A 27,572-nucleotide genomic window follows, 5' to 3' on the forward strand; every position below is an offset into this window, starting at 1 on the left:
ATGTTAAAATTTCAACTATCCAGATGCGACTTCAAAATTTTCTATATTTGATCTTATTTTACTCTCCATTATCCCCATACAAAAACCATCGAAGACAAACTATCTGTTTAAAACATGTTTATTCTGGGGACGGTGCGACCATACACAGCAACTACCATCAAAGTTTATTCATAACATTTTACAATAGAATATCTTGCATGAATCGGACATTTTCGCTACCAATGTAGCAACATTGATTAACAAAATCAAAATTTAACAGTGTGGCGTGTTGACCGCGAATGACTAACACTACCATCTTTCCCACTACACCTGCACAACCATTGCATAACGCACGGCATACCAAACCGTTTCGTACACCTGCGATGAAAATATAAATTCAATTTCTTTTAAAATTGAGGGCGGCAAACCTAAAATTTACGTGATCGAAAACGGGTTGAAAAAAAAAATTAAATAAAAAAAAAGATGTTAAATGTGCTCTCCCTGCCTCAGCACTAAGGCCCTGCCACAGCCTTTTGGGGTCGTTTCCAGCACATCACCAGATGCATTGATGTTGTCGCCTCATGATGTGTGGTGGAAAGGGGGACGTATAATTCTGTGAACCCCAAACACAGTGGCCGCATGCCTTTAACTCTATTCCACCGACCAGCGTGGGAATCGAACCCACGACATACGTGTTGTCAACACGACGCTCAGTGTGTCTGAGCTAACTGATCATTTTGGTTTCAACAAGGTTAATATGATAGTTATGACGTACTGATGAATTACGTAATACACGTATAAATAGACTAGTATCAGCTGTTCAGTCATGTATTACTTTGTGGCCTAACGGGTAATGCTCAGGTTTAGGTGCTCTCAGCTCTAGTAGATTGGGTTCGAACCTCTACGGATACATTTTTTTTTTAAATAAAAAAAAAAAAATAAATAAAATAATGAATATTGTTTTTCTTTTATTTTAAATAAGAGATATTTTGAGGGTTGTAAATGTCAGGCTTAACACAAGTGGACTTTTTTAAAATCAGAAACAAAGTTAAAATTAAAATTCAGTGACTGGACCAGTTACCGTAGTACTATTTTTATTTCTGAAGTAAATAAAGGCATAAATGGCGCTCCGTAGAGAAGTAGAGAATGCTCCATCGTCGTCAGAATGACGCTCTGAATATACCTCGAGGTACCGTCATGGAAAAAAACTTTACTTTAGTGTTGTTTTATTAATGTGGTATATACACAACTCCTTATTTATTTACTTATAATTAGTCTAGATAGGGTCTAGCCCTAGGGCCTAGTACTGTAGTGTGTAGTAGGCCTAGGCTAGTAGTAGGCCTAGGCCCTAGGCAGGCCTAGGCGGCCTAGCTAGGCCTGTAGACTAGGCCCTCTAGTAGCCTACTAGCCTAGGCCCTAGTACTACTACCTAGGCCTAGGCTAGTTAGGAGGCCTACACACTCACTGCACACTACTCTAGGCCTAGGCTAGTAGGGCCTAGTTAAACCTAATACTATTGTAGTCTACGTAGGCCTGGCCTAAAATTTAAAAAGCCTCTCTTCTGTCTCTCTAGCTAGGGCCTACTAACTGTCTAGTAGGCTGTCCCTCTCACTCAGCCAGACCAGGCATACTAGATACATGGAGTGGAGGTATAAAAATAGATAACTCCATGCTAGGACCAGGTAGGTAGCTCTTATAGGCTACTTCTACTATATAGCCAGGCTACTACTATGCATAGGCCTAGTAATGTGGCAGTTTACGTAAACAATGATATCAGTTGCGTTAATATTAATCATAGAAATCATGGTAATCCATTGTGTTTAATAATGTTGTTAGACGTACCATGAACAATAATAACTTTCCGGAACTTTGTATGAGTAACATATTAAATTGTTCAAATTGCCACTAAATGCGCGTAACAAGTGCGTCCTCTATAGTCTAGTACTAGCCTATAGATGCTTTTGATTCGTTTATTATACTCGCAATCGCATCATATTTGTTTGGTACAATAAGCCTCAAAGGCCAGCTTTACCCAAGATCCCATGATTGTCTGGATGAATTGTTTGTGGTAAGTATGTGCTTTGGCTGCTAGTGACTGATTTCAAACTTTGACATTTCAGGCATATGCCATACATATCGGAAGAGTATTTCAACTTACCATAAATGAACGGGTAAATTACATTTGGTCCAAGACTTAATATACTACAGTGTAAATAGTGCTAGTAGTAGTAGCTAGGCCTTTCATATTTAAGTTTAGGCATAGCCTACTACATTGTAACCATACTATATTAATACAAATTTAAAGTATGTAAAATAATGGATAGACGGACATACGGTAGATGATACATGGTATAATGGTAGGCTTTAGTTTTTATAGCAAATTTAATTGTTGTACTCTTTGAATTATCTGTCAAATTTGAAATCAATATTTGCCAATTATAAACTATTATGAATGTTTGCAATTAGTTGCCAAAATTGTTTTTGTTTATCATAGGAACTAGAAATTCATAAATATGACTAGCAAAAACACAGCCCTCACTGTGCAAGGAATTCACAAGCACTATGGCACTGGAAAGAATCGGCTGCCTGTACTGAATGGACTAAACATGACAGTAAATCAAGGCACTATGTAAGTTTTATACTGTATGTAGATAGATATATTTTATTGGTCCAAATATTGTAAAAATATAGAAAGTTCATATAAAACCATACAGATACATAAAAAAAATACAGTAAATATAACATCTTTGAAATAATGGCATGAGGTGAATGATGAACGGTTATATTTCAACTCCGCGAATTCATCTCTCAAATAAACGGCCTGAGCATATTTTTTCTCGAAAATTTTGAACATTTATGTTTGTAGTAGAATTCATTGGTTTCCATTTTTTACAAAAAATTTTGAAACAATTTTAAATGTATTTTATCACTACATGTAATTGTATTGCAGCAAATAAGATGAACACGCCTCCCTCAAATAATATTACAGTACGTATTCATTTTTAGTAGTTGCATGTCTTTTATTTGTACTTATTTTTACAGATATGGTCTGCTAGGAGCAAGTGGGTGTGGAAAAACAACGCTTTTAAGATGCTGTCTTGGTAGATTGCGTTATGATAGTGGTACCATCATCATCTGCGGAAAGCCACCATTGACCCAGGGTCATGGCGTACCTGGTCCAATGGTTGGATACATGCCTCAGGTGTGTAAAGAAATAAGAAATGCATTATAAATAAGAGTATAAATGCTTTATATGTGTAATTATTGTACTGTATAAACTTCTTCTTTATTGATGATGTCATGAAAATTATAATACAGCAAGCTGCTCTTTTTTCCCTGTACAGGAGACTGCCCTCTATGAAGAATTCACAATTCATGAAACATTGACTTATTTTGGAACATTGTGTAGCATGAAGAGAGATGAGTTGCAAGCTAGGAAAGAGTTTTTAGTTGAATTGCTTCATCTTCCCACACCACAATCTTTGATATCTAACCTGAGGTGAGAACCACAGTATATTCAAATGTTTAGTACATGCCTGTTTTCTATTAGCTAATATATTCGCGAATTATGATTGGTTGCGCATTTTTCCATGTCACAAAAAGTAGATGAAACTAGAAGAACACTGGGTGCAAACCTCTGCCAATGCCACATATCAATAAAGACGTAATAAGGCTTTACAATGAAAATCCCTGTGGTGATACTGTCCATTGTTGTGGTCAGCTTGATATTTGACCCAGACATATGGTAATTGAATCACATGTTCCCATACAGCTATGAAACCATCCTTTAAAATTTTATGAAAATCAACTTTTTGAGTAATCTTGCTAACTAACAAATATAAAAAGAAACGCACACATACCCGATGGACCTCATAACCTCTCGCCATTCTTGCAGCGGTAGATATTAATATGCATGCTCATTAGTGAAATTTACTTAGTGAAAAACCTGCTTAAGACGGACAAAACTGCTTATATTTGTTTTAGTAATTAAAGACATTGCATTTTTGAAGGAAGTTTATCTATTTGGCTCAGTCAAGAAGTACTTTATGATGATAATGGTTATGTGTTTATGGTTTATGTTAAAATTTTTAGAAAAAATAATAATATCCAAACCTAATAATTATATACTTAAAAGCAATTACTTTAAAATGATTTTAATTTTTTACAGTGGTGGACAAAAAAGAAGAGTTTCCTTTGCTGTTGCGTTGCTTCATTCACCTCAGTTGTTGATTTTGGACGAGCCAACAGTAGGAGTTGATCCTATGCTAAGAATGAGGTACAGTAGTACATCTATTAAAGATGTATTGTCCACCTGAAAAATAATTTAAAACATATTTGTTGTTGAATATGCCATTTTAATGTCACATAATTGTTATCCACTTTGACAAAAAGTTGGATCTAAACAAAATGTATTTACCTGAAAAAACAGTAATTTAAAGCAAAAAATGGTCAAATTGGCTGCCAGCCAATGGATCATCATCATTGATCATTTCACAGGAAAGCATCCCCTTAAACTGAGTTTCTCCTGGAAAGAGGAAGGGGTTCTACTGTACTGTATATTGTTTTACCTTATATATATTGGTATGCTTCCAACAAACCAAATTGCTTTCATGGTTTTATCAATCTTCCCTATTTTTAGAATCTGGGAACACTTAATTAATCTAACGAAAGGAGGCAAATCAACTGTTATCATTACAACGCACTATATTGAAGAAGCTAGGCAAGCTGATTCGGTATGCTTTGACCGTTTTTAAAAAGATTAACAATCGTTTTGGCTGGCTTTAATCACTAAAAACAAACAAGGGCATTATATTTATCATTGACATATTTGCTTTGAAAATAAACTTTCATACCAATTAACAGAATCATATCTTCAAAGTTATTGTATTGTCATGGGAAATTCCTAAATTCAGTGGCATTGGTTTTTTTAAAATTAAAACGATTACAATGATATGTGACTGTGTATCCTGGATGCAGTGGTTAACATGTGACGGTGTATCCTCAATACAGTGGTGAACATGAGACATTGTATCATGAGACTTTATTTTACTGACTTGCTAATTGTATTACTCCTTTCTGGTTGTTTCTTGATTTATGCTTTAGTTCTTAGTCTTTCATATTTTCTTACTTTTCTTAGGTTGGATTGATGAGAAGTGGTGTGCTTCTATCTGAGTCTGCTCCACAAGATCTTATGCATTATCATCAAATGCAGGTAGGTTTTTTATGTATCTCTTTTTATTACTTTAAACACATACAGCCAAGGATTACCAAGAGTGAAATTCATTGTCCTCCAGGGAGCTGGAAATCATTTTTCACACTTACAGAAAAATATGGAGATCCTCTATACAAAGGTGAAAAGTCTTGAGAGTGGAGTTGAACATCGTCAGACATTGAACAGTATTTGAATCCTCTGGACTTGAGCATCGGTAGTCGAGCTAAGTTCTTACCTCTACAGTAGTGGAACGTTATCTTGGTTGCTAATAAGCTTGTTTTTCGTAATTCCATGCTCCTGGATACAAATATTGGTCATGTCTCAGTACTACGATATTTCGCATGGCCAAACCAAAGCATTGTGGGAATAGTTTTACTTAGTTTAGAAAGCTTAGGTTTAGATCTATGGCCATTTACAAGTGTCTGATGAAAAATAAAGCCCAATTCAATCTGAATTGAATAGTTTTCAATTAATAATTAATCTTACAATATCATTTTAGACTCTAGAGGGTGTGTTTTTAAAACTATGCATGAGGGATACAAGCGAACATCAAGAGGTAAGGACATTCATTATTTTAATTCGCTGTGACATAACAACAAGTAACAATATTATATGGAATTAAAATACATTAGGATCCTATTAAGAAGACCGGGACTCACCAAAGTGTACCCACTGAATAGGGGTTGGCTTTAGTTTTAAAAACACATTGTTCATTTCCCCATGATATAAGTGTTCCAAAAGTGGGCTACTGTACATAAAAACATGACATACTAATTGCAATAGAATATCAAAGTATTATCAGAGTATTAAAATTGTATAGAAAAAGTAAAGTAAATGGAATTTTAAACTTTGCTAAACACATTTTGACTTACTGGGTATTATTTCAGATGGTCTCTTCTAACAGTCATCATTCAATGAATGTTCAGGATGTTGATGACTATGGTAACGTAGAAGATGTTGAAAGGATAAAAGAAAATGCAGGAGATACAGCCAGGTTGCTACCTGGTGAGGAACTACGAGAAGGTATCTTTATGCAAGTCTATAAATATAATTCATGTAGTGATTGTATATGAGTGCAATGGTACAAATAATTTCATGAGGGGAAACATAACATTCCATTCATCTTTTACCGAATGAAATTGTTTGTTCTATTGCAAGACAATAAAACATTCACTTTTAGTTTTATAACACACCTACCTTTAGCAAGAGTCTAGGCTTAAACCATTCGAAGAGGAAGCGCTCCAATTTTTTATGCAGATTAGAACAATTATAGACTGAACGTTCATATCTTTATTTATTTCACTATAATTTTAGTTTCTCATCAGAAGTCTGGTGGTACAAGATGGGATTTTCTTCCGAGAACAAGTAACATATCTGCCATGATCTTTAAAAGCTTCATTAAGCTAATCCGCAACCCAGGGTAAGTTGCTATATAGTACAGTTACTTCAAATAAAATTTGTATTATATTATCCTTCTTTTACTGTCCATTGTGTCCGATGATGACTAGGTGGGTTGTTCTGGATGTTTCAGCTGAACATGCAGAAGAAATCCCTTTCTGTTGTGGAAGGATTGTACACAGTGTGTCCAAAGATAATCAAAATTGCCAGTGTTGGTCATTAAAAAGTGTCTATCTAATTGTTTGTTTTCGCTAGCAAATACTCCTTGCTTGATAGCCGGGAATTTTGAGGCTAGCTTTTCCCAGGTTTTAATATTGATATCTGTGAGCTTTAAACACATCCTAAACAAACTAATGACCTCCTATTAACTAAGGAACCCTTTTAGCTCCCCATACATAATGATACGAGGGATTCTGTTTGCTGTCATCCTGGACACATTGATATTTTCTTACATGCCTGTATTTATATAGTACGATTCTCTATTAATCAAAACTTTACAAAACATATTCTTATTTGTTTTTCATAGTTCAATACTATTCAGCTTTCTAATACCAATAATCGAGGTGTGTTTATTTTGTTTGTGTATTGGTAACCCTCCAAGAGGCCTTCACATGGCTGTCATCAACATGGATACTTCAACACTCAACTACAGCCAGCAGTTTCTGTGGCATCTGGATAATGATACTATTATACAGGTTAGTGACATTATTGAACATGAAAAACATTGATTTTGACACTAGCAATTTCTATCTGTCTATCTACACTACACTACCAACCTTTATGTGACAAAAATAATGTGATGTGCCCATATATGGACATGATGATGTCATATCACTACTGCATTTGGACACATCGCACTTTTTTGCTAAACTAGTTTGGTAGTGCAGATCTTTATAACATGGTCAGCACTACTATTTGCGCTTCCCTGCTACTACAGTAGGTATCTGTCATCAACCGTTACAATTATTCTAAGAATTCTGTGTTATCCTCTTAGGTGCATGGACTCTAACATAATATTAATAGAGATCGAATAGTAGTATAATTTTAATTTATCTGTCAAACGGGGAACAGCGTCCTTTCCCCTTCCTGAATGCTCCTTTGTTGTCCAACATCATCATTTCCATCATTATTATCATTTTAATATTAAATTATTTTTAGCATCCTTACGATAACTTCACCGATGCCTTTGAAGATGCTAAGAAAGGAGAGTATTGGGGTACTATATATATGGCGCCTACCTACAGTACAGATTTAATAGCAAGGTAAACAAGTATTCAGTAGAATGCCTCCTTTGAGAGACCCCTATTTAGAGGACATCACTTGGGTTCTGAATTTTTCCTTTAATAAGAGTTCCACTATAACAGAGATCAATCAATCAAAGTAACATTTATTCACTTTCAATTTCATAGTAAATAAAAATTAACAGTAAATATGATTAAAATAAGAGGGGCAACATTCCAAAAAAGCGAAGCTTGTATAAGGCAGCCCATAAAAACTAAAAAAGAAAATAAGACAACACAGGAACCGGAAACAGGACAAAAACAGTAATGAAGACTTTTAGTTTCGTTATCGTAGAAATTAGGGAGCTTTCGATTTGAGATGATTGACGTCCAAACTATGTCATGTTAGTACATTGTGCGCAAGCAGGAATATTGAAACGTGTGTCCTCGCTTCTCACCTCGACAGTTTTTAAGGTATTTAGGTCAGACGATGACCGACGACGATGGTTGACAATTGACCTCGGTCGAATTGAAAGCTCTCTATTGTTAAACCTGTGACAAATTTGGTAGAATATTGTCGACTCAAATCCATGATCTCAAAATGACCTGCGTATGTCTTTTTCAGTTCAATCTACTATTCCACTAGATAATTTTTTAATAATAACATAATGACCTTTTCAGATTTGTGGAAGGAACGAAGGTTGACAATGATACTATTGAGGGCAGTACAGTACATGTTCAACTTGACCTAACAAGTAAGTGGATTGAGTTTTTAAAAAAATATTTAGAGCACATGTTTGTAGTCAATTTTCCTTCTCTTACTATTGGGTGATGGCTGTGTACTCTCTCATTATTATAATTATTGTTACCATTAATCTTGTCTTAACTTCAGGGTTTCTTGATTCTATACTTGATATTCCTTACAGATCAACAAATAGCTTTATCACTTGAACAGTCACTGTCTACAGCATACCAGGTATTTCTTATTCTTCTGTGCCCATGCCTAAAAAAGAATACAGTAAAACAATATATAGAATGGTCTCCATTATTTAATTCAATTCAACTTTATTTAACCATGGAGGCCCAGAACAACTTATTACGGATTTGAACTAATAAAAATAATATTAATATTTGAGTTGCTCTTTCACCAAAAAGTTTTAAAGCGCTTACAGTAAAAAAGGTGGGTATTAAGAAGAGATTTAAAACTGTTTTAAAATAGATGAATTAAGTAAGTAATCTATGCACTATTTCTGTTTTTCAGTTCAGAGGTCGTTATGTTAGGTATCCAAATTTATGTTCAATTTCAGTTTTCGACTCTAAATGATGTAATTTTAAGGATTTAACAGAAATTAGATTTTAAGCACTTCCAAAAAACATGCTTTTTCCACAAATGGTAATAATTTGAAATTGTTAATATTGACCGAGTGAGTTTTTTTTTTTTCAGGATTTTATTTCAGATTTGCTAAGTAGTATTAATCCAAAAATAAATCCTAAAATTGCAGAGCTCCCTCTACAGGTTAGTTTGTACTCTAATCTAATAATAAATATTTTTTTACTTATACTATATTACTGTATTTTCTATTTATAAACATTTACATTTTTTTCGTTAATTTAAAATTTTGTGAATTTCTTTTTAAATCCTTTTATTTTTTAAGATATCTTGTACTTGTTTTTATTATCTACTTTTTGCTTATAAGAAATATTGTAATCTGTTCTCTGTAAAATAAAAGTTGAATCAAAATATATTTTTATTGAATTGTTCTTTTTCACATATTTGGTTCCCTTTTATTCAAAGTTTGGTGAGCCAATTTATGGAACTGAGGAGTCTGATTTTACTGATTTTATGGCACCTGGGGTCATACTAAGGTAAATATGATCATTGAAAAAATTCAACTAAAAAACATTAAAAAAGAGTTATAAGTGGCCCTCATTTTATTCAATATCCGATAGTGCAAGGAAGTGAATCAACAAGTACAAGAAAGTTGAACTGCAATGATTTTTGTCATGTGCAGGACAATGAATCTTTGATAATTCAAAATCGTTATTAGTTATAATTGTATCTGGGGTCTTTCTCGAGACAAGAAACTTGATTGAAAAAGAAAATGATGGTTTATTACCATGTTCTTTTAAATACACGGATAGTGTACAATAATATGCCATTATTGAATAAATAAATGTTTTTTGAACTTGGACTTAAACTATAATGCAACAACAGTGGAGGGAACATATTCTTGCATTGTGAGTTTTATACACCCTAATTTGGTTCAAAATGTGACAATAAGTTGACTACAGGTAGATATGGGTAAACAAATAACGTAAGCATGCAAGAAACAAGGCCATTATACATGGCTGCAGTTGTGTGCTCAAGTTAGTGTTTACCGACCGATCGACCAACCGACCGACATAGTGAGCACACGCAACTAAAAATTTGTTGTGTTCGGCAATGTATTTTTGCTAATTAAAATTTCAAGCATGTTTGACATCCTGCAGTGAGTGATAGAAGAAATTTTTCTGTTTATCATTAGACTTGGGAAGGGACTCGCTGGAGGTAATTCAGACAGTGCTTGAAAAAGCTATGCCTTACTATTTTAAGGTTTAAAATATCTGAAATTGGTTAAAGCATACATAAAACTGTTAGGTTCAATAGTTTGGAATTTGTTATCAACTACTTATCATAAATGTATGCTAAGTTATTACCTATATTTTCAATTAGTATTTTTAATTTTGTATTTTATCTAATTTTGATTTATTGAATTACAAATAAATACTTGCGTTTCTTTTTGTTTCTAGTATTGTATTCTTCTTGGCTGTATCAATGACTAGTATCACATTTATTTTGGAGCGCAAAGAAGGCTTGTTAGAAAGAACATGGGTAGCAGGTAATTACAGTTGACAACTTTTACACACTTTATGTAGGTCTTCTTAGACATGGATAGAACTTCTAAATATTGAGTCAACTATTTAGTAAGAGTGCTTAACATAGCATTTTCACGTACTGTACACACAAAGGGAGCCCCATAGAAAGAGTTCTACTGAAAATGAGTTCTACTGAAAATTATGTGATTTTGGGGTTATCATAAAAGCTATCACAACTTTGTTTTGTGAGTATGCACAGATATTATTGCTTCATATTCTTTTGTGTTTTGCCAAACAAATGTCTTTACAGGTTTACTACTTTCATTCTATTTTAGGCGCCAAAGCGACAGAAGTGATGCTATCTCATGTTGTGGTTCAGTTTGTTATAATAGCAATACAAACAGCTATTGTTCTTGTCTTTATCCTGTTAATCTTTGATGTAAGTTAATGCATTTTACATTAAAATACATCATATAATGACAATAATTGTTCCTCTTTCTTATACATACATTTTATTTTATTTATTTTATTTTGTTCTCGCTTGCACTGATTTTTTTTATGCTAAACATAGGCAATTTGACCACCTGTAATTTCAAATTATGTTTTGGATGTCGCCCTCAATATTTCTTTGCCATGTGAAACATATTTTTAGTGCAAAAAAACATATTCTTATGGTTGCGAAAGTTCCTTACTATTTTTCAAGATGAAGGCATTATTTGGCTTGACACCAAATTTCAGGATTAAACCACTTATATCTGTAATCTTAGTCCTACTTTGTCTAATCTACACTTGATTTTATCCAAAAACAACAATAGAATACATTATTAGTCAGGTATACATTTTGTGGTGAATGAAATTAGTTTTATTCTTATATTACTCATAACTTTAAAATTGTAAACAGTTTACAATAATGTCTTTATTTTGTGGTCCATTGACCTTGAGATTTACATCTCCTTAAAGTACTCAAAAGAACATTTTTAAGAACAAATTAGAAATAATATAATAATAATAGTATGAATTGTAAACAGGATGCGTTTATTACAATTTAGAAACCCCTTGATGTGTTTCGTTTTCAGTAATTATAATGGAAGTCTTTTGGACTTATTAATACAATGGCTGGTATTATATTCTTTTTTTACAACCAAACAAAGTTTAGTGGAAAGAGAAAGGCAATCATCAACTCCAAAACAACTAACAATTGAGAAAAAATATATTTTGTAAAGACTGGTCTTATTAGAATATCTTTATAGAATTATAGATAATGTTTATAGTATTATAATTATTAATCATTAATCAATCTTTATTTCCATCATAACAAACATAAAATACAAATTAAGATGGAGGACATACAACTAAGGCAGAGCCTGAAAAAAGCGTTGTACTACCTTTACAATAATAACACTAACAATAACATACACATAATATTAAATATTGAAGGAACATAAATAAATATTTATATTCACAATTTACATAAATAAAGACATAACCCACCCACCCTTGTAATATGCATAGCCAAAATGAACAAGTTATCTATTAATATAAGTATAAATAAAAAATATAAACTGTACAAGGTAAAGCCACTTAGTTTGATTGATGTTATATTGTTGCCTTTCCATAATGAACATAATTTAAAGATCTTAGAACTGTCTTGTGTTGAACTCATCTCTTAGATGCACTGTATAACTGCTTATTATAATATAATGAAATAATAATAATTAATAAAGTGTGTCTATGGTTTTAGAATATGAGTTTTGAATAGTCAAAATGATCTTGTTAAATGCACTATAAAATATATTTTCAAATCTCTAAATTGGCGAAAATCCCAGTTTTTGGTGATTTTTCGTTTTATTTGTATTGCTTGTTTTTTATATGGAATTTTGTTATTCTGAAATAAAGTGATCATATATCTTGCTCTTAAACATTCAGTTTAAAGATTGATCTTTTATGTTGTTAGGTACCAAATGAAGGTTCCCTTCTGATGGTGATAGTGCTTACATTATTCCAGGGCCTGAATGGAATGGCTTATGGCTTGTTTGTCTCTAGTGTTTGTGACAATGAGATATCGGCAATGCAATTGTCGCTGGGATCTTTCTATCCACTGATCCTTATGAGTGGTAAGTTCAACCCATTAATATTGATTCAATTTAACATACTGAGTTTTAAAAAGGATAAAATGTAATGTATTAATTTAATATACAGTAATTTCTCTCAATACTGGATTCTCTGATAACCCGTAAACTCTCCCAAAACCAGACTTTCTTTGAGGCCCAAAGGTTCCAAACACATTCCGAATACCAGACTTTCCTGAAACCAGACATATTTGGCCAGCCCAAAGGTGTCCAGTATTTGGAGAGTTGACTGTAATAATATATTATTATTAGGTACAGAGTTATCATATTGTTTAGACTAGAGAATTTCCATACAAACCTTAGTTTATTGTTTCATGCCACCAGTTTTAATTGTTTTCGCTGTCAAAATTATTTTTTTTTAAACCAATATTAAGTCGAATCACTGTTTAAAACTAACTTTCACTGCAGTTCTTTTATTATAAGGGTACAGCACAAGAAGTGGTCATTAATTCTTTCATACTATGAGCATATAATGTTTAACAATGACTTCTTCAGTAACATTGTGCTAATTTTATTATGATCAATAACTAATGTACTAACTTTTTTACTATATGTTGTTACTTATGTGCAGGTATCATGTGGCCTCTTGAAGGCGTACCATATCCACTCATGTACTTCAGTTATATGATGCCACAGACATATGCTATTATTTGTCTACGCTGCATTTTAGCAAGAGGTATATATATATAGTAGTTTACTGGGGCAATGATTCTATTGGCTTTTTAAGATGGCCCAAATTTCTAGATCTTTCCAAACTGCAAAGATTTCATTTAGTGATAAATTATCTTGTAGTTATGTGGCCTTTAAAAATTCTTTTATGGAGTGGGTAGGCACAGAAAATCAATGGTACAAACAAATGGGCCTTCCAGTTATAATAGTTGGTAAATCCATGTGAAAGGAAAATCATGTTTATCAGTTCTTTAAAAGTAAATTTCTCCCCTAACAACGTGTTAGTGAGAGGTGAAGAGATGGTGTAACTGTGAAATGTGGGTGTCCTCTGCATGTCTTGCACTTTTTTTCTAATCCAATTTTCTTCTCCATATCTGGCTATGCCATATTTGGTCATAATATTATCTTTCTATGCCATATTTGGTCATAATATTATCTTGCTATGCCATATTTGGTCATAATATTATTTTTCTATGCCATATTTGGTCTTGCTCTTCTATAACTTCCGAGATATCTTCACTGTTCCATCTTCAAGTTCATAATTGTTTCTTTTATAGGATGGAGTATCAACTACTTTAATGTGTATATGGGATTTGTCACCAGTTTTGCTTGGACGTTTGTACTTCTTTGCCTATCAGCTTTAATGATTCATCTACGGAAATAATCACCACTTTTTAACCAATTTTAATCCATTTCAAATCACACCTTCTGGTTATGATTTTATTTTGTTTATAGAGTAGAGGTAATATTGCTGTAGTAAAGAAAATTACAATAATAATTTGAAGTACAAGCCCTTTTAAGGAGATACTTTTGGGACAAAGTGTCCACTTAATATGGGTGTCTCCTGAATTGGGGTTGGCAGTAGTGGTAAGGAAATACCCTGCGGCTGCGCCTGCGGGAAAGTATCTCCTATAGGGGACACTTTTTTATTATTTGATTATTTTTTGGCACAGCCGCTTTGCACCTACTACTTTAAATCTAATCAATCAATGGTACAGGTCAACATTTGACAAAAAATACTTTTATATCATTGATTTTTACTACGTATATATACTTAACTAATATGCCGTCCGTTATGTCCTTAAAAAAAACACGTCCGGTTATTCACGGACTTTAATCGGGTTTATAAACGGGTTTGTATTAATACACTGGTAGTTGTTTTATATACATTATTGTACCAAGTGAAGTAGCCTTTATAATTGCAATATACAAAGTACATCAAATGAAGTAATTTGATATAGATCAAAATTTTAAAAACCTTATTTCATCCATCCAATTATTATAAAAAAAAAACACCTCATGACTTCGAACCTGAACGCTGGACAGTTTCAATGTAAGGTAGGAATTGTTATTGGTATGAAACGCAACTTAAGATGGTTTCTATTATTTTTTTGTGATGAAGTGATACAAGATAATAATGAAGCTATAGCTATATTTGAAGCAATACAGTTTTTATGAGAGAATTCTTGGATTCAGTTTTGCGAAGACAAACTGTTAAACGCGAACGAAGCTTTCAGAAAGCAAACAACGCGTCAGGAAAGCGAATGACGCGTCAAGAAAGCGAACAACATGAAGTAATAATAATAATTGTGCAATTTACGCGATATCAATGCAAAATCTTTCAGCCGTTTCCATTTTACATTTTAATGCAAATTTATGAAATATATTTCACTTTGTATTATTTCAAAGGGTGTTTTAAATCAAGTGGTTTCTTCACATTCGATAACTGGTTTTATTTTTGAAATCAGAAATGAAATTATACACATTTAGTAATACATTTTTATCGTGTTTTCTTACGCTTTTAAAACAATATGGACATAGTTACAGAAGTAAATTGTTTGGAATACTGTATATTTTGATAGTTTAGACGAATTTCATTTTATATACAATTCGAACACAACTTATTTTGAGCAATTTATGCACAAATGTTTTATATACTACAAATATTCGGATATGTTATATATTGTTTTAGTGTTGAATTTGTAGGTGTTATTAATATGTGAAATAACCGGGTTAGATATATTTGTACACCTTTCTGTCTAATTAGTCATTACATTGTGTGTGTATATATAGCTATATATTTTTGTTTGTATAATATAAGGATGAGTGATGAGTAAAATATTTACTTGTAACTTGTAGAAGCATATCAGTTAGAACGAAACTCAACAAAGAGTGACTAGAAATGATGTATAATTTATATAGTATAATAGTAGTTTTTTTAACCATATTTAATGAGGGTGATCCATCCAGCAATTGCTGATCATTTGGGACCCTCAGAACAGATACAATACACAAAATACAACAAAAACAGTAAAGTTAAAGAAAAGCAAAAGCCTATAAATAAAATAAATTGCATGAGAATTAAAAATCTGAGTAAGAAAATTTGGAATATAGTAACTGATAATAATACTGATAACTGATACGTTAAATTAGGTAAAAATAATATATATAACGGGCAGTAGAAGCAATTATAACCCGCCCGGTGATGTACTGAATATTGAATAATTTGAAACGATAAAGATGAGGAAATTTGTAAGAATGAGAAAAGGTCACATTTGTTTATAGTTACAGTATATACTTTTCATAATGTTAAATGTACAATTAGTATTTTTACCAGGGATGAGTGACCGTATACTTTAGATTGCTAAAAAAACAGAATATTCACGGACCTATGTGATTTTTAATCTAGACTTTAGCACAATAACAAACCATCCTGCCCATGAAAACAGAAAAATATGGAAACAAATTTTGGAAATCGTAATGTCGTAATGACGGAAAAAGAGAATGTGATTTTGGAGACAGGCGCAACAAGTCTACACGTTTCTTAAAGGATCTGTGATTCTTTTAAATCCATGTTGAATGTTATCACAATTTTGGCGAAATCTGAAATGTTTCGTCACTCGGATTTCTTCTAGCTACTTTCCCAGTTTTGCTATTCTGCTTTGTTGGCAATCAACCGGACACATGGTTACTATACATTTGTAACTGGTTTTGGAGAAAATCTTCGAAGTGTAACTCGTCAACACCCTTCACGTTGTTGAATTGACCAGGAATTAGGTCTTGTTGTGTTATTCATTTTGGCTGCGTAAAATGCCAAAAAAAGTTTCTGGAATGTTCACATATAGAGGGCGGCGTTTCTTACTATTGTTCTATTCACATTTCTGTAGTATGTTTCAGCACTAAACACGACTGTATACGCTTAATGAGATTGGTTTTCTTTAAAATTATTGTATATGTAATGTAAATGTACTTTAATATCGAAGATATTAAATTCAAACTAGGCATACCCTGCAGGTGAAACTCACGTCATCTGTATTAGTCTCCCAAACAGGTGAGTTGTTCAATTCATCGTTCGACCACAATTTCATAACGCCCTTTTGATACTATTTTGTTTTTCTTTTGATTTTCATAATCTTCATTTACTTCATCGAGGTCACCAACAATACTTCGTTTACAACGTCATAAAACGTCCCACAAACCCATAATCCCGTCAATATAATAAACAATATAAACACCAACAAAATATTTAACACCAAAACCGCATTCTTCGATAATGCCTCTATGAACCATGGTGATATTTTTGAATAACTAGGCCAAATTTTCACGGATGAACACATTATTTTTATTGGTTTATTCGTTTTATATTTATTGAGTAACATATTTTATTATAGGACCCACTGTTTTGAGAAAATAAAAAATGTATTCGCTTTTCGAACGCAAAAAGTTGTTTCTATCGGAGTTGATGGAGTTTGCCTATGACGCGATTATGAGGATGATTATACAAGAACGTCGGTTGTAACTCGGATGTGATTTAGATCAGCTTAACTCATTTCATTTATTCGTCTAAAAAACAAGGACAGTACAAAGGTACAACAATAAAATAACAGAGAAAAATGAGACAGGGAATACTAAAAGTGAACTAAATCACTGTCGAGGGTGGGAAACAAACTTGAACTCGATCATGCTGCACCTTGTTAACTCTGTGTGAACACGGTTATTGTAATGATTGTGCCATTTTGGGTAATTTACATTGTTGATGGCCGTTTCATAAGACATCGGATAGTTATTAACATATTTATTGCATATTAGGATCACTATTACATGATCACATGAAATGGTCCTAGAGACAAATTGATTGTTCATTGTCGGTTTTATTAAATTATACTCTACTTTGATAACGCATTCCATTGCTCTTCGTAATGCTCTTCATAATAAACTCGAGTGCGAGTCGAGTAGTCCCACACTTTCCGTCGAACGCAATACAGGTTAATTACGAATTAGAATCAAAATAATACCGTAACAAGTTTGGAATTTTTGAAGAAATATTAATTCAAAAGTTTTTAAAATGCAATGCTCATGTTTGGAAGGGTGATATGAAATTCGATTTGCATTTAAATTGTTTTAATACGATGTAGGCCTCTGTATTAGCACTTGTATATTAGTGTGTTCACCCTCGCAGACGCAACTTGTACATCGGTATTATATCTCTCATGGGCCGGGTTGTTTCTCGGTCTTTTTTTTTTATTCTAAACATCCAATCGATACATATAACTAGGCCTACAACATTGACCAACTAGATATTCTATAACTATGACAAGATAATGTCCATCCGTGATTGAAAGAAGAAATGAGTAAAATGAGAAAACTCAAATAAGATGGGGAAAGAATTTAAGATGATGATTAATAAAAGTGATGCCATCATGCCAGGGCCTTAACACGCGTCCTACTTTCAGATAGAATAGCTTTAAAAATGTTCATTTAGTACGTGTGACCACAATTTCACTAAAGCTGGCGGATTAATATAATTTGTGATTAATATCCTACTAAAATTTTTAACAACTATATTAAGGTTACAGGTGACGTCATAAATTGTATTAATCTCTACTAATAATAATAATTAATGAACTTGTTCCTTTGTAGGATATTTTACCGAGAAAAAGTGAATAGAAAGAACGTTAAGTCCACTTGAACTTGGACGGAATGCATAGTTATGTGTGAGTAACACATTGAGTAAGTGCTATTGACACGTTGTAACCACGGGAGTATAACAGGTTGACAAGAAATAGTGTGTCTGCATTTTTACGGTATAGCGACGAGGAACTATCCATGTTGTGTGCACAGATCTGACATTGTGTGCCCGGTATCTTCTGGGATTTCAAGGGGTATGTAGGTGATGGGAAATCATCCCGATCTCGCCTTCCTGAAATTCTTTAAATGTTACGTCATGGGACCGACCTGTTGTCCTTAAAAAGTAACAGTAAAAATACTGCCAAAACAGGCTTATAGTAAGCCTAGAACATTTACGTCACAGAAAAGTATAATACATTATGACCAAAATTCCATCCTACGAAATGCATTGACGCGTTCTGGTCGAGGGCGTATCTAGATTATGTACGGCACACGTGATCGAACGGGCGAGAAATTACATTTATGGCCTTCTGGAAATTAATTTAGGGTGTAACTTCTTAACCTCTCTCTTTCCATTTAAAATGTATGCAATAGTCATCGCAATAATAACAACAAGCGTGGCAGTTTACTTGAAGGAGACCATAAACTTGGAAACCGTTTTATGTTATGCAATATGTTTTCTAATAGGACAATATAGGCCTAAGCATTTTAAATGTAGTTAATGTTGAGTAACATATATTTAAACAAAACATCTTTTCTTCTGTCATAGTAATGGTAGGCTTGCCTCTTTTTCGTGCAACGCAAACAATATATGAAACTTAGATAGTTATTAGAATGTTTGTCTGTACCTGCACCATCGTAACTTCTTGACTTAGGCCTAAGCGGCGCATAAAGACACATTAATGTCAGCCCAGTGTAAAGCAAGATACATGTAACTAATGTCAGAAATAGAATTACATATTAAGTAGAATAATAACGTACTTCTGTTTGAAGTGATGTGCTTTTAATTAATCAAGGACAATGTTTGTTTTCCTTGTTCGAACATGGTTCGAAAGTGGTAGGATAAGGAAGCTGGCCTTGGTCTTGAAGGACAATAGTCAAATATGTGTAGGTGTTTGAATACGTGACCTAGTTTTTTGACAATTAAAAAACAATAATACGTCTTACCTGGGACTTCTGAAAATATGGGCTCTCGCATCTAGTCTTTAAAATTATATTTTTCCAGATCCAATCTTGCCTTTTTATGTGTTTTGGTTCTTATAAAATATTTTAAAATAATCTTATTCCAGGAGTCCAGTCTGTATTTGTCCTGTTTTGTTTTTCTTTTCTATAGGCTATGTAGGCTAAACAAGAATTATTAGATAATACATTATTTAACTTAACTGGTTTCCCGACACAAGTTTTGTTTTCTCTAATTTTTTAAAGCAATTATTTGAAAGGTAAAAACATAAACATTTTATTTTTGAATGAATTTATGTTCGTCATGGTTTCATTTATTGTTCGTGTAAATACTTATTTTTGAATAAATTAGAAATTTGAAAGCCTTTACTGAGAACAGTGCTTTATAGTATATAGGTCATTGACCTCGAACATAGACACTACCGTGTTGCATACAATAACATTTCTTATTGTCAACAAAATATTTTGGGAAATTCCGGTGTTGCATCTTTTACGAGGAAGTAATTTACGAAATGAAATTCTGACAATAGTTCTTCGAAATATAATAGAAAAGCATTGACTGAAATAGAATAAACCACCATGTACCAACGTAGTTACGCACGTAAACAGGAAAATCTATGTTTATTCGGTCTTTTCCTTTATAGGTATGTCTATAATGTATTAAAAACCTCAAAGAAAACGTAAACTTGTCTGGCCACTTTGAAGAAGATCCTTTAAATAAAAACCCAACCCAAATTTCGAACCAACCTGTAGTGTTTTGTATTAACCAGGGAGATTAAAAATGTTCCCCTTTTCCTGGATTCATCATTACATTTTTATGATATGAACAACGTATAGGCCTACGTCATGCTATTTGGTAGCTTGTTTTTTTTTCATTGATAATTCCATGAATGTGAATGTATTTCTGTCACAATGATCGGTGTCGAATACCGGTATTAAGCAGTTAGAATAACAAATGTTTATATTCTTTAGCAAGAATATAGTATATTTATATTCGTTAAAATTCATATAACGGGGGAAGAGTATAACAAGACTCCAGGTGTGTCGCGAAAGAAGCTTATCTAAACTGTTGATTTTGTTTTATTTTGATTTCTATTGTTTTATTGATTGATTGAAACCTCAATTTGATTTTGTCGATTAAAACCCCATTGTACAAACATTAAAACTGTTGATTTTTGGATTTCCAATTGTTTCATTGATAGCAGCTAAGCCTGTTGTCCTATTGAAACACCCTAATTTCGATTCACCTCTTGTGTGCATACTTGTTTTAAGGCACGAGAAGCGATTAAACCCTATTGTACAAATATCAAAGCTGTTGATTTTTCGATTTCTAATTGTTTCATTATAGTATTTGTCTTGAGACCCCTTCGATTGAACTACAGTAGTGTGGAGGATCGGTTTAAAGGCACGAGAGACCGATTAAAAGCCCATTTGGGTAAATTGTTTCATTGATACTTTAGTATTGTCTTAATTGTCCTATAATCATGTCTTTAAAGCAATCGTGAGTCATTAAACCCATCTTCCCATCCATCCTGTAGAATAGGCGATAATTATAGACAAAATCCTCGCGAATCTTTAGGCTTAAACTAAGAACAAACACCATAAGCACAAATAAACTAGGTCTATAGGCCTTCGGGGTTAATTAGTGAAACGGCACACGCGATGATAGCTAATAACCATTGATGTTAATTCAATAGAATAATTAAATTAAGTTTCTGTACTTGTACATTTAGCAATGAGTTTGCAAAAGAACTCATTTTAAAGGGACACTTTAAGAAACCAACACCATGTTTTGTTTAAAAAGATATTTATTTTTTCTCCTTCGTTCGTTTCACGAGAAAATCCCTAAAGGAGTGTCCTTATCTTATAGAGATGTCCACAGATTAAACAATTTATTTAGTTTGTACACAAAAAGGGAAGGTTGTGTAGGCCTAATAATGCTTTTAAACGAAAGGCCTTCTCATAGCCATAAATGACTCTTTGAATTGCGTAAAACTCCCGCTAAATGTAAAAAGTAAATCATTCATTATTTTTTATTTATTTAGGACAGTGCAAAATAAAGCAAATAGTATATAAGTATAGGTCTACAATCTTAAAAAAATGTACTTAAGTGAGTGTGGTGTGTTTGTTTTTCATATAGTGACTTAGTGTATTCACAATAGTTTGGTCTCATTAAGGTCATAGAGTTGTTTTTAAAGTTTTCTAATCACCGCTCATTATTCAATTTGTCTCTGATCACTCTCTGTGAATAATTCTTTGTTAAATTTGGCGCGAAATCTGGTAGGCTGACATGTGTGTGAGAGTAAATACCAGGACAGTGGTGACTTTCGTCGCATGCCTACGGCCCTTGAGTAGGAACCACCTGCGCCCTTTGTGGGCCTGGGGCAGCTGCGAGTAGTCAGGGCCTAGATAAGTACCCAGGATCGACCATTGTTTATGGACAAGGTGCACGCGCCGGGGTTGATTAGTGACGGAACAAAGCTTAGGATGTATGGTGGAATTATTGTTGGCTTTTTCTGTTCACTCCTTGTATACCAAGTTTCTATAGGCCTAAAGTATTAATGCCTTCTGCTGGACGTTTTGTGTAGTAATGCGCGTCTATTAGCCATTCATTGAAAAGTCGAAGGCGACATGACGTAATCACGTATTAAAAGTTTGTGTTTACTTTACAATAATATCACAGATTAAGTGCCATGTGATCTGATAGCTACTTCAACTGGTTTTTATTTTGTACTTTATATATACTTAAATTTCTTATAAAATACTGCGAAAAATACTTTTATATTGCTTAAAATTTAAAACAATATAACAACGTAAAACGAAATGAAACTATTTCCGACAAAAATGTATTATTTATCTGCATGTGCGTATAACTTTACACTATACACTTTTCTTTTAATTATACCATTTCTTAGATTATCAGGCCTAATCAACAATTTACTCGTTCTTTCCGTAATTATATAGGCCAACAGTTTTTGCTTTCTTAATTATTCTTTTTGTATTTGTTTATTATTTTTATGTTTTAATATTGTTTTTATTATTTAATTTGGTTGCAATACAAAATATAGCTTGTACCCCGGATGTAAGAAATAATAATATAATAATAATAATAAATAACTTTTTTTTCTCAAAATCTTGACGTGCGCATTGATTTGAAGTCGCGTGTTATTACTGATTACTTATGTAATATTTAAAACGGATTATATCAAACAATTTTCATTAAATTACTCATAGAATTAACACTCAATCAATCCTACTTATTAGAAATAAACAACACTGGATGTGTAAAATTCAATGAATTAGTATTTAAGTATCATGCAAAGTGCGTAACGAAATAAATATAAAAGTTACTCAAGTTTGTTTGAAAGAATGCCAAGTTTGATGATAATATTATAATGCAAGATTACAAAGGCTACCATACTGTAATGATAATTATAATAATAATAATAGTTCAGTACCGCAAAACCTCAAAAAGAGCTTCCCCCTCCCCCAAGAGTACTAACAAAGAACAGTGTTGTATGGTTTTTTTTCTCAAGGTTTTACGGTATATATTATAATCAAATAAAAGAATAGAACAGAAAACAGAAGAACTACCGGTAAATAAAACATAAATCAAATATTGTACTCATCATTGATAAAATAAAATTGTATTAGAATTAAAGTACAGATAAAAATGATATTTTAAAAATTCCTTTAGATGAAATTGTTTATTCAAGACAGAGATACATCTTATGTTTGCCTTGGCCACCTGCTGTATGTACAACACACATGAACGTGTGCCGTATGTTTTTTCGTTTGAAGATTCCAGTACACACTTTGTGGATTCGCCTAATTACCACCTGCCACCTATCGTACAAACAAACTCGCGCCAAAGTACACACTCTCTGTAGTCTATCGCGTCTTCTCTATTGACCAATCACAGCACTCATACAGTCTACTTGTGTTCCATAAATACCGTTACTCTCGCCACAAACCAAAAACAAAGAAAACATACAACACTCGATAGTATTATTGTTTTGGGCAAACAAAAACGCGATACGCAAGCCCGTTCCACTTGACTGACTTGAAGCAGGTGTCGAATAAGGTTCAGTTTTGTTTACACCATAGAGTGTACCCGCGTATTTGTTTTTTTTTTGTCTTGCAAAAAGAATGTTATATTTCATTTTATGTAGGCCCATTTAAATGTTTGAAGGATATTCTAAACTTGTTATTTTTTAAATGATCACATTTTGGTTTAATTTGGACGTGAGTTTCAAGTGGCTGTAGAACACGCCTCGGTGTTAAAATAAGCGTAAAAGTTAATTCGGCGTAAAAATCACAAGCGTCGGTTTCCATGGGAAACTACACGAAACCCCAGAGTCAGCTGTAGTTTGTTTATTAAGTAAAACCAGGAATCAGTAGTCCATAAGAGTCATCTAAGATGGGAAACGGGCGGTTAGCATTTAAAATTGGCCGAAGAGAGTTCTGTGAATTATTCGCTGGTTTTTGTTAGAAAAGAAAACATATAGAAAATAACACATCCGTATATCGAATTCCAGTCTAATATAATTTTTAACTAATAATAAGCCCAAACACGAGATTATACATTTTCAGGAACATTATATAATTACAGTACGTGCCTTTAATTAATGTATTAATTACACAATTCATCAGTAGAAAATCTAACAACACTGCAAAATCAGTAAACAAAAATTGAATTAGTACAGTAGCCTACGAAGACACTGGTGGAAAACATACAGTAAAACCATGATTAGAATTTGTACAAAGTTACTGAATTTAAATTCCACTACATGGAACAACAGCGTTACCCCATATAGGGCCGAACAAAAAAGTAAAACATTTTTATCAAATGTTTTACCGAATTTTTCATGTTTGTATCCTGGTTTAGGCTTTTCCCATGAATTCCTTGATATCAAATCTAGCCCAATCTGTATAATAGCCATGTCTATTGTGTCGGTCAAGTGCAGAATCGCTACCGAAGGACAAGTTGATAAAGGAAATATCGATTGGTTATACCTTTAACAACCTGGCGCCTCTGACATTTTTTTTTATCACGAGCTAATATGTGACCTTTTGTGAGAACCAGTCCCTTACAATGTTAAAGATTCTAATATCTGACTACCGTACCACTTAGATAGTAGATACCATAAGGGCTATTATAACACAATTTTCATAAGAGAATGGTTGATGGCGCATATACAAACTACATGCCCATATTTTTTATTTATTTTAAATAGGCCTAAAATAAAATTAAAAAAATATAGGCCTGTCGTCGCCCGAAAACCTTCTGATGATGAATCTGATAATCTGATAATTTATTGATAGGACTTATATTTAAGAAACATCTTATCTAAAAATATTGCTCCCTTGAAAAAAACATTTTTAAAGATTTCTTGTTTTGTTGAAAGACCCATGTCAAAAATACAACCTGGATTTTAAAAAAAAAACACATTTTTGGGCTAAACAAGTATTTTTTTGTTTGTTTTTGTAAGCTAATTCATTTTTTAACAACGTGCATCTACAAAATGACCTATTCAAAGTTTGATTTTATTGATCTTTATTTTTCATGTTTTGTGGACAATACATCTTTAAAAGAGAACCAAAAAAAAAACAAAAAACAAAACCAATACAGTTCTTGCAAAGCTAAAGATAGTAGTAGGCCTTTACTGGCGACAGACAAACGTAATACAAAGTTCCTGTGTGTTTTATTATTATGGATCATATCCGACGATCACAATGTTTACGGAAGTTTTGTAGTTCTTGGGATTTTGCAATGGTGGGCACTCAGCACGCACTGGTTCCTATACCTTCCGGTATTGTGACATTTAGAGTTAATTTGTCAAAATTATTATCGTAGATATGTCTAATAATACACCTGTAATAAAATTGTGAATTTGTCTGCTGCAGTGCCATTTTAAGTATTTTTTTAAAAAGATAAAATGATACGGTAACCATTCAGAAATAAGGATTATTAATCTAACAAGTAGGCTACTGTAAAAGTTTTAATGCAAAAATCAAATTTGTATTTATTTATTTGTTCTTTTGTGATTGAGCGTTTTCGCATGCGTATCGAACATGCACAATATGTTGACAGGCATATCACGTATAGGCATATGCCTATCATAATAAAAAAGATTAAAATATGCATTATGTTTATTTCATCTTTCGTTTTGAGACAGTTAATATTAAAATAAATACCAGATTGTCCTGATCTAGAGAAAGATGGAAATTATACAAACAAAAATAACGAAACAATAGTAGGGAAAAACGGCATAGGTCCCGTTTGCACCATGAGCAATTTGCAAGCCTGGGCTTGGGTGTTGATAAAGGATTGATAAAGATATATATTGATCAGAATCTCCCGTGTAAATCAATGCGACAAGAGGAACAACATGCAGAAATATTACTCGAAATACACACGACGAACGAGTAGGCATACTGTACTTCACATCCAATTGTTCCTGACAGTCCGGTTACCACAATTAACTTGTGATTCCTTGCGGATCTGTGGCATTATTATACGTAGGATGATTACTTTATTAAGGACATATATGCGGTCATTACGTGTTAATTATGATTGGGAAACAATGCAATAGTTTCCCTAAACAAATTGGATAAGAATTTAATTAGGTTGTTTTTGTATACTTCGTTGTACCCAATTGGTTTTAAATAAATGGCTCTGAAGTCGGCCGCGTCACCGGTAATAAGTATTGTCATCTATATTATTGTCGCGTATATTTCTCAACAAATAATAATGTTGGTGTTATGTTGTTTTCCGTAGGACAGAGATATCGCCAAAAAATTGTACAAAATCTAGTCGTCATAAGCAAAATTATAATATTTATAAGGTGTACGTTACGGAATTTACCTAGATAAGTGAACACTGTATAGATATAGTATCGATAATCAGCTGAAATGTTAGTACTGTAGATCACCTTCTCATAATTAAATTACAATAGAAATCTACCCGTAATCGGTAAATAAGTAAATTAAATTTTCTTTTGTGACTTTTATTGTTGTTCTTGTGTACAGTATCCATCCCATTAATATTATTAGTCGAAAAATTTAAAAAAAATTATTATCAGGCGAACTTATTTACCCCGGTTAGTTGGTTTCGCCAAATTGAGTGAATAACTTAGGGCCTACATGGGTAAAGTTTAATATTGACACTTTTTTTAACGTTTTTGTAATTACATACGTAGTTTTCCAAAATATATATATCTAGTTAAAGGTTACATAAACAGCTAAATCTCTGTATTGTTTAAAGTGAATACTTCGGGATGTTTGTGTACAAATTGTACAAGTTTATTAGTCAAAAACAGGAAAAGCAAGCGTCAATTTGAAAGAACTATAGTTTCATAATACCAAACTGATTTACCAATAAAAAAAGTGGTTGCTTATTTTCATTGTATTGGTAAGTTTCATTTCTAATATACTATACAGACCATAATCCTTAACATTGTTCAAGTATTGATATAAACACATATTTGTAGTATAGGATGCACTTGCTTGGCAATAAGAAATATCTCAGGGACAAGTGGGTTAGTAAATCATAGAAGTTCATATCCTACAGATTAACCAGTACTGATCTAGTTTAAATCACTTTTAACCAATAATGACGATTTCAAAATTAACTGTCACACATTTGAATGGTAAGAAAATGGTAGCACATGTCGTCTGCTCTTTATCGTTTGTTTGTTTTATATATTCATTGTTCTTATTCAAGATTCCCACCAAAATGCTTATAGTTAATAGAGTTGTAATGATTTGTTGTTAGATGTACACATAATCTGTTAGTTTTCGTTGCATAGAATCTTACAAAACGCCCCTTTTTTCTCTTCGGATTGTGGTTAAAGCTCTTGTAAATGTCATTGTTCCAAAACTTCACTGGACCGCGAAACTATTAATATCCACCTGCACTTAATACGGCGCAATGATTGGCTACTTAGTAGTTTAGCTCCGCCTACAAATCCTTGCACTAGACCGGAATGCATTGTATTGTACTTGGTAAAGTAAGTCAGA

General features: G+C 32.8%; 1 protein-coding gene across 1 annotated transcript; it reads left to right on the forward strand.

Moving 5' to 3' along the window:
• Positions 1 to 1,157: 1,157 nt before the first annotated feature.
• Positions 1,158 to 17,349, forward strand: LOC144850081 (ABC transporter G family member 20-like). Its single transcript, XM_078707272.1, has 21 exons — positions 1,158 to 1,216; positions 2,474 to 2,608; positions 3,022 to 3,181; positions 3,324 to 3,478; positions 4,148 to 4,255; positions 4,619 to 4,712; positions 5,117 to 5,191; positions 5,691 to 5,747; positions 6,079 to 6,214; positions 6,506 to 6,611; positions 7,116 to 7,284; positions 7,748 to 7,851; positions 8,491 to 8,564; positions 8,736 to 8,785; positions 9,254 to 9,325; positions 9,605 to 9,675; positions 10,600 to 10,688; positions 11,001 to 11,104; positions 12,620 to 12,779; positions 13,366 to 13,470; positions 14,021 to 17,349. Exons 2-21 carry the CDS (start codon positions 2,493 to 2,495, stop codon positions 14,125 to 14,127), a joined length of 2,112 nt encoding a protein of 703 aa, XP_078563398.1. The 5' UTR covers positions 1,158 to 1,216; positions 2,474 to 2,492; the 3' UTR covers positions 14,128 to 17,349.
• Positions 17,350 to 27,572: the final 10,223 nt, after the last annotated feature.

The sequence above is a fragment of the Antedon bifida genome, chromosome 8 (genome assembly GCF_963402885.1).
Source record: "Antedon bifida chromosome 8, ecAntBifi1.1, whole genome shotgun sequence".
NCBI classification, from domain to species: domain Eukaryota; kingdom Metazoa; phylum Echinodermata; class Crinoidea; order Comatulida; family Antedonidae; genus Antedon; species Antedon bifida.